Genomic DNA, 16,035 nt, shown 5'->3' with positions numbered 1-16,035 from the left:
CCACGTGGAAGAAAGAGGTAAGGCTGTTGCATGGTAAGAGAAAGGTCGGTTTACACTGCGAGGGGATGCCTCCAGATTCACGGCAAGGTTGGGGCGGGTGGCTTACAGAGACATACAGCTTGAAGGTGAGTGCTCTCTTGTCTCAAGCTTGTCTATGACCAGGTCATATACACGTTTGGAGCACTGATCCATAAATGTTGCATGATTCTGTAGCTATGTATGCTGCGGGGGTGGGTACAGGGAGGATGGAAGCAAAGTCAACAGCACTACTGTTGGTACAATTTGTTCTTTATTTCTGTCATGGCATATTGTAAAATCTAATAAAAGTGTTAAAAGCTCAGCACTTCAGACTGGCGAGCGAACTATCACTGTCACCAGCCACTGCCAGACTCCAAAAGGTATCATAGGTTTTTGGGGAAAAAGTACGGGGAGTAGAGAGGTAAAGGCATTCATAAAATCAAAGTCGATTTTCTCCTGTATGACCAGCATCTCAGCAAGCAACTTTGGAATGCCTCGCAGGATAGCATTCGGCAGTATCCCTATTGGCTCGAATGCCAGTTGTTACATCGCCAGTTAATACATCGGGTGTACCTTTACATCGAAGTACTATACATCAGCAGTACTTTACTTTGCAGATAAGATAGTAAGTATATTCTTCTATAATTTGACTATGTGAGTATATGTATATATACATATATATTTATATGCATATATACACATAAGTCACATCCACCAATCTGTCCATGGTAGTGCGCTCTCTTGCACAGTGGGTGCCGGTGACGAGGGTGGACTGGCCCTCGTTTTTTTAACCAAACACCAAGAAATATCCACAAGGTTTCACCGCACACCAGGAGAATATCTAATTTAGACTTTTATTTGATTGTGTCCAAATATCTCCTCATTTACCACCACCACCTATGTGTTTCAACCCACCACGGTTCTTGCTCACGGTATAGTGAGTCCATCTTCACTTTCTCTATTTATAGTTCTGGCTCAGTCGTGCCCATAATGAGGCATTCTGGGATATGTCGGGTTTTCGTGTCTGGTTACCATTTTAGATCACGTAACGTTTTTAATGTCCTGGATTCTGAAACCTGTGCTTCACAAATATTACTAGTTCAGTGCTGTCCACAATTTGATACACATGTCTCATGTATTTATTTAGCGGAATTGACATATCATCCATACAGCACTTTTTCTTTTAATCAATCTTGTGGGGAGATCACTTCAATTCACGTGAGTACATTCTTTGATTACAGTCTTTTTGTTTCTGTTCCATGACTAAATTGGATATTCTCCTGGTGTGCGGTGAATGCTTGTGGATATTTCTTGGTGGTCGAATATAGACATAAGTATACATATTTAAACACATATGTATATATTCTATATCCAATTTTTCTTTAAATGTAAACTTATTTTTAATATTTACATTGAATCTAATAGTAATATAAAATTGTGATTAATAATTAACTTAACATTTAATTTGTATAAAATACCAATCTTGGATCCTTTAAAAACACATTATTATCACCATAGAATACTAATTCCTAAGCCCCAAAAATCCATTCTACCCTATACACTTCCCATCGCTGAGCCACAACTGCTCCATACTACGCCTATACACTACCCACTTAAAACCTAAAACCCCTTACTACTCGATTCTCTACCCATCTCTAAACTCAAAAAAAGCTACTTCTTTTTATATTTAATAAAATGTAAATCAATAACCCCTATTTTAATCTACCATTCTAAAAAGTGAATTTCTTATTTTAGAACTATTTACATAATACTTATATCAAGAAAATTTAAATTAAAATAATTTCATTAATTACGCTAGTGTAATTATTTTATTCTAGTTTTCAAAATAGTTCATCATTTTTACATATAATTACTTCTTACTAAATTAATTTTACTTAAAATTATAATAATTTAAATTAAATGTATTTAATTGTTAAGTTTCATAACCTTAACAATATATATGCATGATGGTAAATACATTTAAAACTGTGGGCCAGATGTAGGTAGGCGTTTACCGGGTGGTAACGGCCGAATTCGGCCGTTACCGACCGGTAAAAGCAATTTGACATGTAGGTCCCTGTATTTTACAGACTCGGTAAATTTACCGATAGGTAAATTTACCGAGTATGTAAAATACCGAGTCGGTATCATTACGGATTCCGGAAAATTGGTATGTAGGTGGGACTCTTCTGAGTCCCACAAGCAGTACAAAATCGGTATTTTACCATCAAATACTACTTGATGGTAAAATACCGATTCTGGTGTGCATGCACACGTGTGCATGCACACCTATGCCATATGACAGGCAGACCTGCCCTTAGGGCAGGTATGCCTGCCACATGGCACCCGAGCCTCTTTTGGGGGTGCCAGAGGGTGTCAAAGTGACACCCCCTGCACCCTTGTGACAGTCGGTATTTTCCGATGCGGTAAATACCGACCGGTTAATGCCCAATCAATCCTATGGGCTTCAAAGCCCATAGGAATGAATGGGCATTAACTGGTCGGTATTTACCGCATCGGAAAATACCGACTGTTTCCGATTCGGTAATTGCACATCTGCATTTACCTACATCTCGGTACTTTTATTTTACCACCTCTGAAATACCGAGTCGGTATGATGCGGTATTTAAGAGGTGGTAAAATAAAATTTACCTACATCTGGCCCTAAGTTACCTACAAAGACTGGAAAACGTACCTGCAATATATCGATTCCTGATGTAAAAAAAAGTGAAGTAATGATTACCGATGAAACTCCCGTGATGCAAAGGTAACACACTGCAGGCACACCATACACCAAAAGCTCAACCACATGGCCCTCTCTGTATATTATCCAACTTCATATAACTTGAGAAGATTAAGTGACCGCTGGCAATCATCCTGATGGGCTACAATTCTTACAAACAAACAGGGATTTGGGCCACGTGTCCCTCCAGCACTTTCACCTGACTCACAGGAGACTAACTTCCACCCAAGACTCTGCTGGTCTTACTGGAGAGCTACACATATTGTTACATTTATAGTTAAAAACCTCCCTAATCCTCACCTCAGTGATCCAGGCCTATGGCAACAGGCTGCAAGAGGCTGGTATAATTCAAATTGTGCTCTCAAAATGTGCAATTCATATTTTAGATGGCCATCAGTAGAAGAGGCAAAGAGATGGAGAATATGTCAGGTTGAGGAACAGAAGCTGCAAAGGCGAGGTGAGACTGAGGGAAAGGAGAGTTCCAGTGAAGAAGTAAGAGGAACAAGGAGAGATGTGAGAACAACATGCTGCTGAAAAATACGCAATTGGGCAAAGGACAGTTGGGAGAGTAGAGATGGAAAAGGGGAGAGATGTCAAGAGAAGGAAAAGCTGCAGGACGAAAAAAAGAAGCGTCTACTGAAGCTTTCTGAGAGAGGGGAGGTATGCCGTAAAGTGAGGGGTGTAAGAGAATAAATAGGAAAGATTTAGTAAAGGAGAGCAGTGATGGGAGAGCTGCAGGGGCACTTCCCATGACACCTCTGCCCTCAGGCTGGAAAAGTAAACTGCCTCAGAGAATTTGGTAGCCTCATTGGTATCCACACACTGGATAAGGCCTTACTTTGAAAAGTATTGCAATGTTGCTTGCGAACTGATTGAGTGGAATTTGCGAGACTTGAGGAATTGTACTTTAAGGGTATTGTTTGAGCTGTTTGAGATTGTGGGTTTGGATGCCATTACTCTGATATTTGAGAGGATTTCATTTTAAAGCATCAATTTGTGAATTATGCAGAAGAGTCACCAAGAAAGGCAAACGGGAGACATGTTACGGTGAGGTTTATTAGTAGATTTTGTATCACGGATGGTATTCTTTTGAGCGGTATTTGGAGACGCAAAGATGAGGTTTTGAGGTATTACTGTCTGAGATAGTGAGGGAAGTATTATTGTTAGAGATTTTGGGGGTGTTACATATCCAAATGTATTACAGTGACAGGAATATTAGAAGGAAGAGATAAGGGAGGTGTCAATGCAAGAGATATTTGGATGTTCTAATAGGAGTCTCATTGGGAGGTGTATGCCTAGCTAGTCACATTACTCCTCCAAGCAACACATGCCCGTCTAATAGCCCCCACGCCATCTCTTGCGAGAGTGCAACAAAAAGTTACTTTGCCCAGAGGCAATAACCATGTGTTGTAATTCACTTGGTTTCTCCCTACTCCTATTCTCCCCTTCCCTTGTCCTTTCCTTGGAACGTGCTGACAGCTAGAGAGCAACATTCCACATCTGCCTCCTGCTGACTGGAACCTGTTGGTGGTGGAAGACGCAATAAAAATTCTTCTGCACTTACCTGGTGTTACGTCTTTATAACACCATTCCACTGGCCTTAAAGGTACTTAGAGAGAACTGAATGCACACAAATTATTAAAAATAACAATAAGTATTAACATTGGCTATTTAGATTTCAATAAGTGCGATGAAACACTAAGTTGAATAAAATAGCCTTCTTGCCTCAAACACAGTACCTGCATGATGTCCTGGAGGCTCTCTGTGAAGGCTATCTCTGCTTCCACCATGTAAAACTCCGCAAGATGCCTCCGACTTTGTGAGTTTTCAGCTCTGAATGTTGGGCCAAATGTAAAGACTTTGGTGAACGCCCTGCAAAGCAAGGGGAAAACCTTAAAAAAAATAATCACTGATGAGGCTGAAGGAGTAACCAGGAATAACAGAAAATATCACTTGCCGTTTATTAGTTATCACGTGTTGGCTTCTTCGAAGCATACGGACATTGGATACGTACTCATTGTGGCGTTCTCCAATAGTTCTTCTCCTACTCTCCAACGGAGTCCAATAGATTCAAATAGACAACACTTCAATACCATCCTTGCATACCAAGGAGCACCTCAACACTCCATTAACTTTTACCATCAACCTCATGTGGTGACCTACACATCTGGCATAACCCAGCTCGGTGCTGAAAAACAGGGTGTACACACTCAACTAGTTAGTCACCAGTACTACAACTTTAACAATTACTTGACCTACGAGTTGCCTTAAATCATCAAACACCGATAAATCGTAACTGTCTAAACAATTACTATTTTATGTATTCAAACAAATTTTCAAGAAAGACTTCACACATGCAACATTCATTACAACTGTTCAAGGTCCATAATATGATCAATGTGTTTTCTTCTTAACCTTTATTATTTTTACAATATCACCAAATTTCAACTTCCTTCTGCCAACTACATGTTTGGCAGTACTCTGCTTTATCAGCGTTTCTACTTTACTCCATATCTCACAATCAGTTCTTCAGAAATGCTTGATGTAAACCACCTGTTTCATTTCCCGATTCTTAATTTATATTCAGATGTTTCTTTCGATAATACTTTTTTGCAAACAAGTTCTTTTATTAAGATGCCCATGATACAGTTTCTTCCTCACACAGTGCCACTCTCTCTCTTTGTCATGTGAAGAAGTTGTATCATGGGCATCTACATAAAATTAATATATTCTGGATAATAAGTACACCACAATATTCAGGCAAAAGAATCACGAATTCTGAGATGAGACAGGATTCATGATGTATGGATGCTTGGACAGTATAACAGATGCACACTCTGGAGAAGTCTTGTTACAGCCAACTTTCTATTCTTCTTTTTGCCATATTTTACAAGGCCAGCCATGTATTAGGAATCCAGCAGCCTGGTAGGGAGGGTGGTGTGCTGATGAATCAGCTAAATAAATGAAGTTTAGGAAGTAAGGCAATCAAAAAAGATATCAAAGGAAAAAAGTGGAATGTTTAAAAGTAACTTAAGACAACAGAAAATAAAAATAATTTTTGCCTCTGTAGTTCAAGTTAACAGAACACTCCATATGAAAATCCTTTGAATTGTGAATTCCTTTAGATAATTTGTGGCATACTTTAGGAAAACATAGTATGAAATTCGGACTTTAGTCCCAACAAATGTGGTGTAGGTTGGTCTATGTAGGGGAAGGGACAAAGTTTCGAGGAAAGCTCCAATTTGGCTTTAACATGGGAATTCCCACAAAAAATGTTATGTACGAAATGAAGAATGAATAGAAATACACCCTATTTTATAGACATTTAAGAGAGGGGATTTCTTATTCTACAAAAGAGCCAGTCTTCCACAAAGGGATATTATAAAGAAAATCAAGAAAAATATTCTAAAAAATTCACCCAAAACCCCCTAGAACCAAAGGGGAAAAATACGAGAAAGTGAGTTAAGAGCACCGGTGTTTCTCCCCACCATATGGGTAAGGATTGATCAATGTTAATGTTAATATATATTTATAAAGCGCCAAATCACCAACGGTCTGGTCTCTAAGCGCTATCAACAATAAAAGCCTACCTGGAAAAACTGTTAAAGGTCCAGCTTAACGGCCTGGCAATCTCACGTGCACTAGTACAACCAGTGGAAGCTTTTGAGGAAGCCATAGAGACACCTCCCCTAATCGGAGGGGTTGAAGAAGGTTTTAGGCAGACCACCAAGGCTGTGTTCAATGTTAAATAAATAAACAGTCTCGATAAGGTCCATCAAAGGGCAAAGACAACCTCAATTCAAACAGACCGTGGAAAGAATAAGGACAACCATGTAGAGATCCCAAAAGAGCAGATGAAACAATTAGTTCTTTATTTTGACACGTTAAAGGTTGGGGAAAAAAGGAAAGAAGGTAAAACCCTTAAAGAGTTTGAATCTGCGGGGTACATTCAAGTACTGTCCCCCGTTAAATGACATAACCCGCGATTTAAAGCATGTGAGGTTCTTGAAGGGACAGTCATTAAAGGAAATAAAGGTTACACTGTACTCCAAGGAAATAAAGAGTATGATATTGGTAGCAGAAAAATTATTAAATAACAAAGGGATTGAAATGGTTCTAAATCATGATGTCTGTTCTCATTCCACTAGCACCTTCCTTAATTGTCACGCAGGGCTTGGCCCTAGCCAAGCAGTCTTCATTGCAGAAGAAAGATATACTAATCACTAAATCAGACAGTGAGGCAGGGCAAGCATAGTTTATTAATGACTGTTGTCGTGAGTGATGCAAATCAACATAATTGCTTGAACTCGGAAGGCAAATCTTGGCATAATTATAGTGGTTTCAGTTATTTTTGATTAGGTCACATGTCCCCCAGATGATCTTTTGTTGCTTGCATAGAAGGTGCATGGGTTAAGCAGTATGCTTAATTTGGAGGCATTTAGGAGAATATTAGAAGAGAATGATTTAATATGTGGTCAAGAAACTAGGCTACTTCTTGGGGAGAAACCTGTAATTCTAGGTTATAGTTAAATGTGCTGTGATGCAGTACAGAATAATTCCAGACGTAATTCAGGTGGCCTAAACGCACTAGTCACCGCTAAAACTGCCAAAGTGGCTTCACAGTTACCTACAAAGTATGAGTGGTTTCACACCGCAAAAATTGATTTTTGTAACAATATGGAAGTTTTAGGGAATATGATAAATCATAAATATGTAAACAAACCTGAATGAAAGGTCTTTGTTTCAACATGATTTGAGTCATGTCTGTGTATTATATTCTAAGTCTCTCATTGTAATTCTGGGTAATATTAATATGCGCTTGAAACTCCTTCAGGGTCTCATGACAGCCTAATCGACACCAGCGGCAAATTTCCCTAGATGCCCTAAATCAAAGTTGGTGGGGAAATTGGAAAAATTCTTGGAAACAAATCATTTTTTCTTGTTGAATGGTCGCTTCTGGACAGATTCCCTGACAGCCCAAACATTTAGGCAGGAGAGAACATTGTTATCCATTGGAGGTAACTCTTATCATGAAGTTTTAAAATTATACGAAGCAAGGAAAATGCAGAATAAAGTGCAACACTTTGAGGATAACTGGGAGGAAATGTTGGCCGTAATTAGATTGATCAATGATGGTGCTAAGTTCTATGCAAAGATAATATTACAAGCTCGTAAGCAATGGTGTAAGGAGACTCATTTGAGCTCTTTGGAACAGGGTGGTTTTAAGGCAGGACACTCCACTTTAGACCACTCTGGGCTATAGCTCGGAACTCCATAGAGGATGGGGAGTATTTTATACATTTTACATGGATTTTCGGTCGTGTTCGACCTAGTGAATTGGGAAATAGTGTGGTCCAAATTAAAATTGCAGGGAATCCCGGTTAATATCCTATGGATATTAATAGATCTCCACAAGGAGAACTGGACCTCTGTGGAGCTGGACTCCAGGGGTAGTCTTTCATGAAGGATAAAGATTAATAATGGGTTGCGCCAGGGATGTGTACCGACACCCACGCTATTTGCTCTCTTATTAGCAGATCTCCCAAAAACGCTCCTTTTCACCCAAATGGGAGGCTCTTATGCTGGATAGAAACTGGAGAACTTTAATAAATGCTGCCAATAGAGAAAACTAGAATTGAAGAAACTGCTGAATATAAATATGTAGGGAATGCAGACCGTAAGACGTTGAAATGCTCTTCCTCCTTTGAAAAAGGCCGAAGTTATGGCTGAAATGCATTAGGACTTGTTTGGAGTGCATTTTTAAATAAAACGAAGAACTTCTTGTCACCGCGATGTGTGCGGCTCATTCTTTCCGTTCTGGGAAGGTTTGTTGATATATATATTCAGCTCACAACATCCACAGGTCCTCACCCTGTACAAGGATCGCAGCACTCATGGGGGTGGTTTACACTTAGTTTTTATTCGTAAACCACACAGCATAGCAAAGACGCGTTTCGGCATCGGCCTTCGTCAAGGTATGACAAATTGACGAAGGCCGATGCCGAAACGCGTCTTTGCTATGCTGTGAGGTTTACGAATAAAAACTAAGTGTAAACCACCCCCATGAGTGCTGCGATCCTTGTACAGGGTGAGGACCTGTGGATGTTGTGAGCTGAATACATTTGACGGGTACACCCCCGTTACGCGAGCACCCGCTCGAGAGTGCGGCAGGCTGGTGTTGTGGGAGCTGCGAGATATATATATATATATATATATATATATATATATATATATATATATCAAATTCAAACACAGGAAGCCCCATTGAGGCACAGCCACACGAAGTTCAATTCAGCATGTTTATTTGGATCCATTTCACTGCTCACTCCTTGGATGCTTTCAGAGCAATCTTCAAATATGTAAAGCCTGACGCGTTTCAGGAATCAGTCCTTTCTTCAGAGGCATTGTTCGTGAAGGGCTGGAGGAGCAGATTTCAGGCAGCGTCTGCTCTTATAATCAATGTCACCTGCTACAGTGGGCGTGGCTACACCGCAAAGCATTCTGTGCTTTGTAGTACGCTGACCTTCTTCCCCCAGTGGGGCCACTCACCAGTCCTTACAAATGGAACCAAGTGTTCACCAAGTGGAGTAGAGAGTGCGCTGGAAGCTCTCCAATTGCGTTTTTGCAGCAGTGAAGTCGTGCGCAAGGCAGCACCACCTGTATTGGAGCTGTTCTTGTCTTCGTTCCGTTGTCTGCAAACCCCAGCTCAGAGCCTGCACGGACCCTGTCAAGACTGATTCCTGAAACGCGTCAGGCTTTACATGTTTGAAGATTGCTCTGAAAGCATCCAAGGAGCGAGCAGTGAAATGGATCCAAATAAACGTGCTGAATTGAACTTCGTGTGGCTGTGCTTCAATGGGGCTTCCTGTGTTTGAATTTGATGTATATCGGCTGTTGCCCAGTCGAGAAGCGAGGCCCACCTTGACAGGGTCCGTGCAGGCTCTGAGCTGGGGTTTGCAGACAACGGAACGAAGACAAGAACAGCTCCAATACAGGTGGTGCTGCCTTGCGCACGACTTCACTGCTGCAAAAACGCAATTGGAGAGCTTCCAGCGCACTCTCTACTCCACTTGGTGAACACTTGGTTCCCTTTGTAAGGACTGGTGAGTGGCCCCACTGGGGGAAGAAGGTCAGCGTACTACAAAGCACAGAATGCTTTGCGGTGTAGCCACGCCCACTGTGGCAGGTGACATTGATTATAAGAGCAGACGCTGCCTGAAATCTGCTCCTCCAGCCCTTCATGAACAATGCCTCTGAAGAAAGGACTGATTCCTGAAACGCGTCAGGCTTTACATATTTGAAGATTGCTTTGAAAGCATCCAAGGAGTGAGCAGTGAAATGGATCCAAATAAACGTGCTGAATTGAACTTCGTGTGGCTGTGCTCCAATGGGGCTTCCTGTGTTTGAATTTGATATATATATATATATATATATATATATATATATATATATATATATATATATATATATATATATATATATTTTTTAATAAGTTCCATACTTGGTCATCCCTAATGTCTACCTTAAGCACTTCCAACAATAGGGTGTTACCAGCATATAAAGTACTGGTTCCACCGCAAATCCTTTATGGAGTGGAACTATTGGGTTTGAGTAATTTTTAAACACTGTGAAAAGTACTTGGAGTTTGTTTATAAAAAACGTACTATCCTTGCCAAAATGTACCATGGCTTAAGCCATAAGACTGGAAACTCGTCTTCAATCCTGCTTTTCCATATCAATGGGATGCTCCCCTGCCTTTTGGAGTAAGGTGATAACAGAGCAGCCGAAAATTACCAATTTATGCAACAACTAAATTATTAAAAGCACAAAAGTGAGCTTAGTTGGGCAAAAAAAAGGTAAGGATGTGGTTGTGTGCTGTAGCAGCTGTTCTCAGAATCAATAGCTTTGAAGTGGCTTCAGCCCTTCCTAACACAAAAAAAGAATTAAGAGAACTGGGACAGACAGTTTCATGTGAAAGGGGCCTCTATTTCTTCCCCTCAAAGCCCTCTGCATTGGATTAATATGAATTTCAGGATTTAAATGCGTCCTTTCCATATTTACATGAATGTAGCAAATTTACAAATGTGTAATGTAATTTTAAAATTTAGAACAGGACTCCACTCCCTTGCCGCTCACCCCTAAGGAATATCTTCCTTCAAGAATGCGGAAGGGATGTACGGTTGTGGGCTGCCGAAGCACTGCACATGAATATATGTTTTACTGGACTGTCCACATTTTTTATTGGCACGTCGGAAATTTTTAACACCAAATTTTTTTAAGTAAAATATAAAATCAAGATTGGCTGCATGGGACTTACTATTTCAAAAGCAATCCTTGGATGTAGTTTGTGACATGGCGTGATTTCTAAAGGTTTTAAAACAATTTGTACCTTGACTGTGCACACTGTGGCAGCATGTTTTAATGTTCTTTTAAAGAGTCTGGATTTTGATCATCTGTTCAGGTGCTATTGTATATTTTGTATTTTATGTGATATGGGAATGTATGGTAAATTGGGTTTATTGGTATTCATAACTGGCATAATGTATTTGAAATGATGTTTAACGAATTTGTCGTTCAAATAAACAATATTTTGACTGACCGACATTTAGGGCCCGATTACGATGAGGCTCCATGCGGATTCAGTTTTGACCGCCGTATTACAATCCAGGTGGTTGAAACTGAAACGGGCTGGTCATTCCGGCTGGATTCCGATGCGGGCTCAAGGAGCACGTTGGCCAGTCTGAGACTAGCATGTAATCCCATTGGACGGCTTTTCCGCCGTTGGGATTACAATGTCGGTTTCTGGCAGAGTTTCCATGTCGGGCTTTCCAACATGGAAAGCCTGTCCGAAAGGGACATTGGGGGCCCCTAGGAGGGCCCCCTTAACCCTGCGACCTCCTGTTGGGGGCAGAGGGGGCACCATGGTGCCCCCTCCTGCTAATCCCTGCACGGTGTGGCAGGCACCCTGAGGCGCCTGCCACATGGTGCAGGGATTCACACAAACTCATTTCTCTATGGGACTTGTGCTACGGCCAGTTTACGGCCACAGCCCAAGCTCCCATATAGAAATGTGAGTTTGTGACCTCACCATGTAAGGTCGCATTGTAATTAGGTATGCAGAACTGCCGACCCATGGTTGGGCAGTTCCTATACCGATACGGTGTCGAGTGGACGAAAGTCCGCCTGACATAGTAAGAAGGCCCTTAGTGGTACATGCTATTTAGTGTCTATTTAAGTTTGGTGTATTTTTGTTTACACATTTGGAAGTTATTAGCTGAAATGTAAGTGGCTGGTGCACATGCATAAGATGGTCACAATGCCTTTAAACATTACAGAAATCACACATTTTTGACTGGCAAGAATCCCTCTGACAAATGTTCCAAGGCAACCATCTTATTTACCTCGCCTTGGAATACAACTACTAAGATATTTGCACAGCAAAGAGGAAATACAAAAATGGAATGTTTAACCCTTGAAAAACATGCTGCAACTGCCAACCAATGATAAACATAGTGTAGCACGAATTTCATTATGATAAAGCACACTGGGCTGGATTTTGAGTTTGGTGTTAAGGGTATTCGGTCACAAATGTCCCTGCCTGACAAACCTTCGGACGAGCAGACCTTAAGTATTCAGTCGACGAAGCCACCGTTGGCTCAGTCAACAGAATACTTCCCGACAGAGTAGGGGGTCACCAGAGAAATTGTCTTACACCATCCACACTATTTAGGGTGAATGGTGTAATTCCTTTTTTTCCTGTATTACCACCAGGAAAATTCTGGACAAATGAAGAGTTTATTTTGAAAAACAAAAAATTTTTAAGAAGTTTGACAACCAGCTGTTACGGTTGATAGTACTAGCTGTCAAACCTTTCCTACAGTGACCTGAACAACAAATTCGCCATGACAGAACTTCCTGTCAATGTAGAGAGATCTCTGTGGAGCAGGCAGACCTCGCTAAACTAAGCCCCTTGGTTTAGTAGAAAACAAGAGGGTAGCCAGTAAAAGGACCCAGGGGGCCTAATATGGGAGTGCCAGTTGCAATATTAGGGTAAGGGCAGGGGTAGAGGGTACACAGCGACCAACTGATAACTTCCAGGGGTAATGGAAGAACTGCTCACAGCTCCGCTGAACTCTAGGGCCTGGAATCTAAGTCCACCAACTAGAGCCAGTATATGGACGTGCTTCAATCTGCCCAGCCTTTTCCCCTATGAGACGAGTGTTTATATCCCTTGCCTTTACCATCTTTTAGTTTCAGCAGCTTTGTCTTGTTGCCTTCGGCAATTTTATCCTTGTGCTGACATGCTTCCTCCCTTTGGATCTGGCAAGCTGCGTGTCACTCCTGAGAGCCTGAAGCATTTCAGGGAGTGCTTCGCTATTCCCTTCTCTGCTACAAGAAGGTAATTGATGATAAGTTTCATTCTCTCTCCTTTCCGGTTGGCTCCAATACTCCTCTGTCCCTCACCCCCAAATAGGTGCAGGCACCAGTTGCAGCGGTTTCTCCAGGTGCTAAGTTTGTGTTGACCCTGTTGGAGAGAACTGAAGCTCACTTATTTTTTTCCGGTCCTTCCATTAGGGCATTGGTGCTTATGCTGCCTCTGTCAGTAGGAGCCATGGGATGGTCTCCCTTCCAATTACCCTCAGCCATCGTACTGGCCTGTGCGTCTGAACAACTCACAGAAGTAAACGCCGCAGATATCTCTGGCGCTTTCTCTATAGTCTTGGCCATATTGAAGTCTCTTGCAGGGAGCAATTATTTGGGTTGCTTGTCAGCAACAGAGGGAGAGCAATCCAAAAGGTCAACCGAATCATGCAGGAGTCTCATCCACCTCCAGGGAGCCAAACTGGTTAGCACCCCGGAACATGCCACTCGCGCAACACCCCACCAAGTAGCACTTCAGTTTTTTGCCAAACGCTCCATGCACTGCTGGATGCCATCTCTTCTCTTAAGGCAGGGGGAGCAATGGATTGCACAATAGGAACTCACTTACTTTTTAAAGCCACAACTTGCAAGCACTTGTTAACACTTCTCTACTTCTGATAATGCATCAACACTTGTGCTTAATTTAGATATTCCGAGGATGGCAGCAACCATACGCATATGGGAATTAGTATATTTTATTTTGCATTAAAAATGGCTTCCAGTGAACTCACTTTGTTATATAGGCTATATGACTTGCCATTACACTTTCAAAGCAGGGAAAAAAATTAAGGGCCAATCCATCACAAACGTGACGAATATCGCGTTTGCCGTATTCCATGTGCATTTATATTCAATGGCACTTGTAATATGGCCAACAAAATATCAGTCATGTTTGCTATGGAGTATGCTATCTGCCAAACTCTAAATCAGGCCCTAACTTTTATGATAAAAAAAAAACAGTTTCTGAAAGTTATTTACAAAAGAAAATCTTAAAACAGTAAATACAAAATACACCATTTAGAACTTCCTGGAGAAAATAATTATCGCTGGTGAGTTTGCCGGATAGGATGCTTAACGTATAGAGCCAAACAAGATTCCACTGGCCTCCATAATTCAAATTTTGTTTGATTATAGAAACATATGCCCCAAGGTTATTCCAAAAATTGGGTGTGATCAGTGTCCCTCCGTGCTAGTCATTTTCTGTCTGGTGTTCTTCATTAAAAACTAGAACAGACTAGTCCAAAAATAGATCTTGGGGTGATACAAGATAGAAATTCCAGACAACGCCCTTAGTTTCAGGAAGGAAACTATTGCTATAAATTATGACTCACAAACACCATGATCACCGGAAATCGACAGCAAGCTCCTGACTTGAATTTAGTAGTTTGCTGTGAGCTATAATGGCTCAAGGCGTATCAGGTATAAGTATTTTTGTTTTCAAACAAATAGCCTTTTTTTAAAAAGATGTATGTAAGACCTTTAGTAGCAGGATCACTAGCAGAAGTGTAGATTATAAGAAGAAAGGTTTATTAGATCTTAGATACAAGTAGGTAAGTAGATAGCTAAGCCCCACCAGGAGCAGCATCCTTGCAGCTCAGCCCATATCACCCACTCACCCTTCAATTCCACAGACACTCTATACATTCTACATGACCTCACACACTGGCTGAGCAGCATGGACTTGGAACGCTGGGGAGAATGCATTAAGTCACAACACTTTCGTGCAAACATCAGGAAATAACTTCTGCACCTTAAAACTGATGGGTATAGACAAAATCATATTGAAAAATAAATATTAACGCTGTAGGCCACGTAGGGTTTTCAAGTTAGGAAGACAATTTAGAGTAGTGACTGGACTTAGCAGTCCAATTCTTAGTTACTATTGAATCTTAATGACACAGGAGAGAGAGTTTGCAAAGTATATGTGAGGATAAAAAGCATAATGCGTGACTTTGCCTTCAGACAATATGGAGATAAGTGACTCTGGCTTCAGAAAATATGAAGATAAGATGCTACTGAGGGTAGGGTAGAGCAGCTAGTGAAAGACACACTATTTAAAATGGGATAATCCGATACAAACCACAGCAGACTTGAAACTACCCAGCGGCATGATGGCAGTAGGAAACTGCATAGACTAGTACACAGAAACAAAGCATAACCTACAATCTATAGCTAATCAAGCCTCTGTGGACCAGCCTTTGAGAATACCATCTAGGTCATGCGGATAGAAAGGTTATGGATACTAAGGAGGTAATCTTACGCCTCACCTGAATTTTCACAGGAAAGAGTGAGATTGCCAAAGATCCTTCGCTTTGCACAAGGGAAGGCAACAAGCAGACTAGATGTTTTGGTTATGTTGTCAATTGTTAGGCCTATATTTACCTACACTGTGTCCTAATGCAATTTTCAGGGGACAGAAGGGGCTGATAAGGACAGGGTATATGGTGGATCAAAAGGGGTTGATGCAGGCAGTGTTAGGCTTTGGAAGAAGGATGGGTACATTTGCATATTAAGACATACTTCATCACTCTAGGATCACTTCCTTAATCATTCCCTTTCACTGGGCCCTAGCACCCATCTTTGCTTGAGAAGAGCGAGCGAAAGGGGAGCCGCAACAGGGGAGTAGGTGGTTCATAAACAACCAAGACTGAGCTGCGCTGGTACAAATTATAAAGTTTTTGGGAGCAGAGCTGTTTTTGTGGAGAGGGAAAGACTTGGAAGAAACAAATATATGCTCATGCGGGAGAAGTGAAGATCAGGGTAAGGAAAGCGGACTTCTAGCAGAAAGAGTGTTGCATTTATTTGAAGATGATGGAAGAAACACATGGAATATTTAGCATAAACAGCTTGAG

At 41.2% G+C, this 16,035-nt stretch overlaps 1 protein-coding gene across 1 annotated transcript in view; it reads right to left on the bottom strand.

Moving 5' to 3' along the window:
- The window catches only part of NARS2 (asparaginyl-tRNA synthetase 2, mitochondrial), a 421,381-nt gene that overhangs the window by 250,416 nt on the left and 154,930 nt on the right, over nt 1-16,035 (bottom strand). Inside the window, exon 7 of the mRNA XM_078656242.1 lies at nt 4,501-4,633. Within this exon, the coding sequence (XP_078512368.1) occupies nt 4,501-4,633 (133 nt within the window). The remainder of the gene's footprint in view (nt 1-4,500; nt 4,634-16,035) is intronic.

The sequence above is a fragment of the Lissotriton helveticus genome, chromosome 8 (genome assembly GCF_964261635.1).
Source record: "Lissotriton helveticus chromosome 8, aLisHel1.1, whole genome shotgun sequence".
Classification (NCBI taxonomy): Eukaryota; Metazoa; Chordata; class Amphibia; order Caudata; family Salamandridae; genus Lissotriton; species Lissotriton helveticus.
This window is presented reverse-complemented; position numbering and strand designations above follow the sequence as displayed.